The 6,000-nt window shown below is 35.0% G+C and overlaps 1 protein-coding gene across 2 annotated transcripts in view; it reads left to right on the top strand.

The window, feature by feature from the left end:
• Positions 1-2,331: 2,331 nt before the first annotated feature.
• Positions 2,332-6,000, top strand: part of FRS2 (fibroblast growth factor receptor substrate 2) — a gene marked incomplete at both ends in the record, with an annotated part of 42,233 nt that continues 38,564 nt past the window's right edge. Inside the window, 2 exons of one of the 2 annotated variants that reach the window (XM_084254560.1) lie at positions 2,332-2,388; positions 3,335-3,377. In XM_084254560.1, coding sequence (XP_084110686.1) covers positions 2,332-2,388; positions 3,335-3,377 — 100 coding nt within the window. The remainder of the gene's footprint in view (positions 2,389-3,334; positions 3,378-6,000) is intronic. The other variant, XM_084254561.1, reaches the window with a different exon arrangement.

The raw sequence follows: 6,000 nt of genomic DNA, 5'->3' as shown, positions 1-6,000 counted from the left end.
AAGAGTCTGTTTTTGGCCTCCTCCTCAAACAAAGCAGATTTTAACATTAAATTTTATCATCTAAACTCTCTCTTAGAACCCGGGTTGATTGCTCTTGGTTTATTTTTGCATCTAAAGTCTGATAGGCAAATAACAAGTGCTTTGTGAACCTTAAGCTGAGTGAAAATAAATTGTTCAGATGAAAGGTATGTGGATAAGTCAGTTTTGGGGCAATTCTAGATGACTCTTGCCAGAACTGGTATCTTTGTTTTGGTCTTCAGAGACTATTAAATGTGATCATTGAGTCATACTTGCTGTTTTCTCTGTCCCCTGGCTATCTCTCTTAAAACCCTGAAACTTGCCAGCCACTGGATGTTTACAAGACAGAGTAGGCCTTAGCCCAGGGGGAATTTGTTTATTAAAAGAAAAATAATTAAGTTCAAACATCCCTATCATGTCTCAGCTAGTCTAGTCATGTGAGAGTCAGTGAATTCTTTTGAATCTTTCTGGTGGTCATGTCTAAAGGTAACAGATAAATTTGAAAATAGTCAAACTTGCTGAGATTATTTTGAACTTTATAAGATTATCCCAGACAGAAATCCCTAAAAGGTGGGTGGAGAGGGAATGTCATTTATTTTGCTAGTTGTTGTTTTTTAATAGGATTCGTTTAATTAAAATCTGACTACACCTTTATAGAGTTAGGGTATGGATGATTTAAAAACAAAACAACCATAAAAAAAAAGGCTCACTGATAACTGTGTCTTCATTTATCTTTGAAGTTGGACCATAAGAATCACTTAAAAGAGATGGTATAACTCTAGATGTTTAGACACAAAGCTATGAAAATTGATATTTGTGTTTCACATGATTACGTCTCCAAAATTTATGACTTATTTTTCCTTATGTATTTTCTGTCAGATAAGGAAATCGAACACAGATACTTTGGACCTTCCTGGATACCAGGTCATAATCTCTTTGCTGAGATAACTTAACAAAACAACTCCTAAAAAAAATGGAGGAGGAATAAGCTAGAGATTTATCTGGTATTCTAAGAAGAGGGAAAAAGCAGGTTCTGAGTCATAAAGTGAAACTATGCATGATGTGGTTAAAGAAAGTGTGCAATATTCCAGAATGGAGTGACCAGGGAGGAGATGGGGGTAGTATGAGATGAGTTTAGAGAGATAAGAAAGGGAAGATCAGATCATGGTCCTTTTGGATAATTTGTTAGAACTTTGGCTCTAAACTGTTGAGATGGAACTCACAGGATTTGAACAGAATGACATGATCTGACTTTCTTTTTATTTTTTTTTAAAGATTTATTTATACAAGCACTAGGTACAGTCAGAAGCATGGGAGGGTGAGAGAATTCACCAGAGCGGGGAACAGAACAGCAGACTGATGAAACACACTGCTAAGGGGAGCAGTGGGCGGGCGCAGCAGGAGAGGTCTGTCATGCCATGTGGGACCCTCGCCAGGGTTCGGGGATCGAACCAGCGCTGCAGAGGCTGCGGGCAGCCCAGTGCTCTACTGCTGTGCCACCAGGGAAGCCCCTGACTTTTGATTTATTTATTTATTTATTAGAAAGGATTTATTTATTTATACAAGCACTGGGTAGTCAGAGGCGCGGGAGGGTGAGAGAATTCGCCAGAGCCAGAGTGGAGAGTAGAACAGGCAGAGTGATGAAGTACACTGCTGAGGGGAGCAGTGAGCGACAGGAGAGGTCTGCGCACCATGTGGGACCCTCGCGGGGGCTGGGGATCGAACTGGCGCTGCAGAGGCTGTGGGCAGCTTTGCAACCCAGCGCTCAACCGCTGGGCCACAGGGGAGGCCCCTGACTTTCTTTTTAAAAGGAATAATCCGACTGATCTGTTGAGATGAGCAGTGGGAGAGAATGGGAGATCAGAGAGAGAACTATAATAGTAATGTAGGTGAGAAATAAGGTGGCATGTACCATGGTGGTAAGAGTGGAAATGGGTGGTAAAGGTGGTATAGAAGTAGTATTGTTTTCAAATGTGCAATTTTAGGACTTCTCTTTTCCATCTTTATTTTTTATTTTTCACGCCTATAAAAGGGCACAATATTGAGTACTGGAGAGGCCATACATTTTTATGCTCAGTGTTTATAGCAGAACTGTATAATTCTAGTCCTGTGGGGTGATAGTCTGTATTTCATCCCTCAGCTCTGTTAATGTCTTTTTATTAGAAAGTTGCTCAAGAACTCTTTGGATAATTCCCTATAGTCATTAAAATTTAGATAATTCCCTTAAAAATATGATTTCTTGTTATGGTCTTAATTACTACATTTTTATTTCAGAAATGACCATTAAGAAGTAGATGCCCAGATGCAAAAGTGATGAAACAGTCAATTTGTCATAAACTAAGATGCAACTGTGGCTTTTCAACCAGATTAGTAAGTATTGCCAACTTTTTTTTAACTTTATGTGCATTTTATCTACTTTGAAAAGTATTTAATAAAAAAATATAGTATACATTTTTCAAGTCTCAACTTGTATTTCTGTTTTTACTCTGGATTGTACTACAAATTCTAGCATAGAGTTCTAGGAAAAATATGTCTGTGCTGTGCCTTTTTAAGTACCATTAAAGTAATACTATAAAATTACAGTTTAAGAGGAAATACATGAAAAAGAGTAACTATTGCACCACTACCAAATATATCTACTCATAATTTTTTGATATTTTTTCCCTACTGATCAGTCTTTGTTCTATACATTTTTTTAAAAAGGACATGATTTTGCTTATAACGTTGTAAAGAGTATGCTTCTTGTATATATTTTAAAATTAAATTTGTTTCAGATGTTTCTCCTTGGGAATGAAAACATACCCTTCAGTACAGCATTTCTTATTGGGGTGATGAAAGTATTCTGGAAATAGATGGCAGTGATGGTTACACAACTTGGTGAATATAGTAAAAAATCACTGATTTTACATGTTAAAAGGATGAATTTTATGATGTGGATTATACCTAAGGGGGAAAAAATTACCTTTCAGAATATTAAATCTTGGCAAGAGTAAAACCCAACTGAGTACTGATGTTTTTAGAATGTGAAAATATGCCAGATGTCATTTTGTACTCTACCAAGGTGACTTGATAATCGGTAAAGCAGTATTTTTGTAATCATAGAATAATAAATTTCATAGTATAATAAATAATGCAGTAGGTTTTATTTTTATAAATACAATAAAGTACTTTTATTATTAGGGACTTACTGTCTCAGTATTTGGTACCACCAAATATTATAATATTCTGATCTACTTACTGTAGTAGCTATTTTGTAACTTCATTTTCAAGAGACCTTATGTTTTGCAACTAACTTTTCTATCTGACATTTTTTTAGGAGCAAAATTGTATCTCTTTTTCTCAGAAGATAATTCCACAAGGTAAGAAATTGTTAATAAAGTAGTGAAACAATTGTAGTTGAATAAAGATTTAATTGCATTTGATTTTTAAAATCCTTTTCACCATGATTCTCAAAAATTTGTTAACTATTTACTACCTCAGAATTTGCCAGCAAGACACAGCTTACCCAGTTTCAATTTAGGATTAAAAGGATGTGGTAAAAATGATCACTTTTGAGCTTTACATAGTACTTGTCATGGTTAGAGCTAATTCCTAGCATCCTTAGGAGTGGGTGTACATTTTAGGAAACATGTTATTCTCTTCCATTGGCCTCATTCATCTTTACCTCAGTGAACGCTGTCTAACTGATTTGGGGGAGTGAAGGGTTTAATATTGATTCTCTCGTGGGAGCTTTCAATTAAAGGTGGTTATTTAATTTTTTATATATATATATATATTTGTTTTTAAATTCCCAAATGATCACCTTTACAATGAAATTTAAATCATTGATTTATATTATTATACATGTTAGACTTCTGAAGGATGAAATGTTCAAGTGAGTAGACAGTAAAATCTCCTGTTGGTGTGCTTACTGTATGCCAGGAACTTAATTTCTTGGTAGCAATAAGAAGTCATTTTGTCAAATTTTCTTGGGAACTTTTTGGTATTGTTGTAGGGTTCACTGTAGATTTTCAGTCTGTTAACTAGAAATGCTTGTAAAACAAAGTATTCAATAAAGTATTTATACCCGTACCCCTATTATTCATTCTCCTTTTTCAGTATACTATGTCCTGAGGAGAACATGTATTCTCAAACATACCTTTTCCACCTTTTTGTTACTGCCCTAGAATTAGTTTATCACATCAGTTTATCACATTTTATGTTGATAACTGATAACAGGGGTTACAATAAAGGGACCACTAGGTGATGAGGAAGAAGGGAGAGCAAATTACTAATAGTTTTCATTTCCAAGCTTCTTGTGAAACTCCTTGCTGTTATTTTTTTCTTACTTTTGAGGGACTTTGGGAGGACTCCTGGAGCCTATCCATAGTACTTAGGGCATTGCTCAGTGGCTGCACAACAATGTCAGGAGAAGCAAATTCTCTTGTATTCCCTAACTAGAAATTGTCAGAGTGATGATACTTCCAAGTCTGTAGTGATGGTTTGCCTCATAGTGAAGACCAGAGACGGTGAAGACTGGAGAGGGAGACCTCTGTGAGAGGGTGGGATGGGTGCTGACATTAGGAGGAGGATAATGACAGCAGAGATCAGATCAGGGAGCGGCTTCTATCTGGTAGAAGAAGCTAAAGGTACCTAGTTGGGCGCAGTTTTTCGTGCGAGAGGGGGATCTTAGAGGCACTTAGTTCTGGGGGCCTAGTAGGAAATGTGAAACTGATTTAGAGGAATAGAAAGGGAATTCATATCTGCTAAAAGTGAAGCTTGTGTTGAGACTTTTTGAAGATATAGTTATTTATATGTTGACACTAAAGTATTTATAAGATCTTTAGTAGGAAGATAAACAACTCTTAAAAATTGATATTAATTTGGTATCCCATGCATTGCTTAGTATTTCCCCCATTCTTAAAAAATAACTGTTCATTAAATTAGACATCAGGTGACAAACATAGTCTCTTAGTCTAGTTTCTTTAATTTTTGAGTATTTTGTATGGCATAGTAAAGTCATTATTCTCACTTCAATATCTTAACACAAGACATAAGCAGAACAGATAATACTCTCATTTTACAAATGAGGAAGCCAGTAATGGAATTAGCTTTAGATACTTTTTACTAATCTTTACTGCCACCCAGTCAATGGCTATTTTGCTCGATATAGAAGGTATAATTACAAAGATAGTTTTAATTATAAAGAAGTGTTTCTAACCATGAAGTGTCTCATAGCCTGAGAAGTTTAAGAAAAATACACATGTACAAAGAAAAACATAACTAATGAATAAGTGGTAGTCACTTTAACCTTTCGTTTCACTAAAACAGTATTTAATCAATTAATATGGATATTGTCCATCATTATTAGATGGAGGATTTTTCATAAATACTTCCAATTTTGAATAAATATCATAAAGATTTTTTTTGCTTTTGAACATGCCTAAACATTTAAAGAGTTGGTGTCATGTATTTTGGAATATGGTAACCCTCTTACCCCAAATTGTTTATAGGTTGAAAATCAGGCAAATTGTATTATAAACCTGTATCTTTTATCCTGAAAGTCTTAATCTTGTTCAGGCCTAGCTTTAGTGGTATAAGCACAGGTCAAAATTGGTTTTGAGTAATCCAAGCCTGGAGAATCCTTGAATATACTAACCATTTGGTTTCAATATCTACTTTACATTTGAGCCTTTGAAAGATTGTGAGAGATTTCACAAGTAGGTGGTGGGGTAAAATAATACAGATTAAGTTATATTTTATTGACTATATTGGCATTATAGGACTTTGAAGTTTAACAGTGTTTTTGTTTAAAAACAGACAATGATATTAAAAACATAGGTCTTCTGACTGGTTTCTTATTGTATATGATGGCTTAGACTTTACCATTCAATTTAAGTAAACTTGAACTTTAAAAAAAGTGGGTAGTAGTGACATTTTATTAAAGAATACAATTGGTTCAGGTACCTTTTTGTTTCATGTTCTACTCTGCTTTAGAATTCC

The sequence above is a fragment of the Talpa europaea genome, assembly GCF_964194135.1.
Source record: "Talpa europaea genome assembly, chromosome: 15".
NCBI lineage: Eukaryota > Metazoa > Chordata > Mammalia > Eulipotyphla > Talpidae > Talpa > Talpa europaea.
Note: the sequence above shows the minus strand (reverse complement) of the source record. Positions and strands in the feature narration are given on the sequence as shown.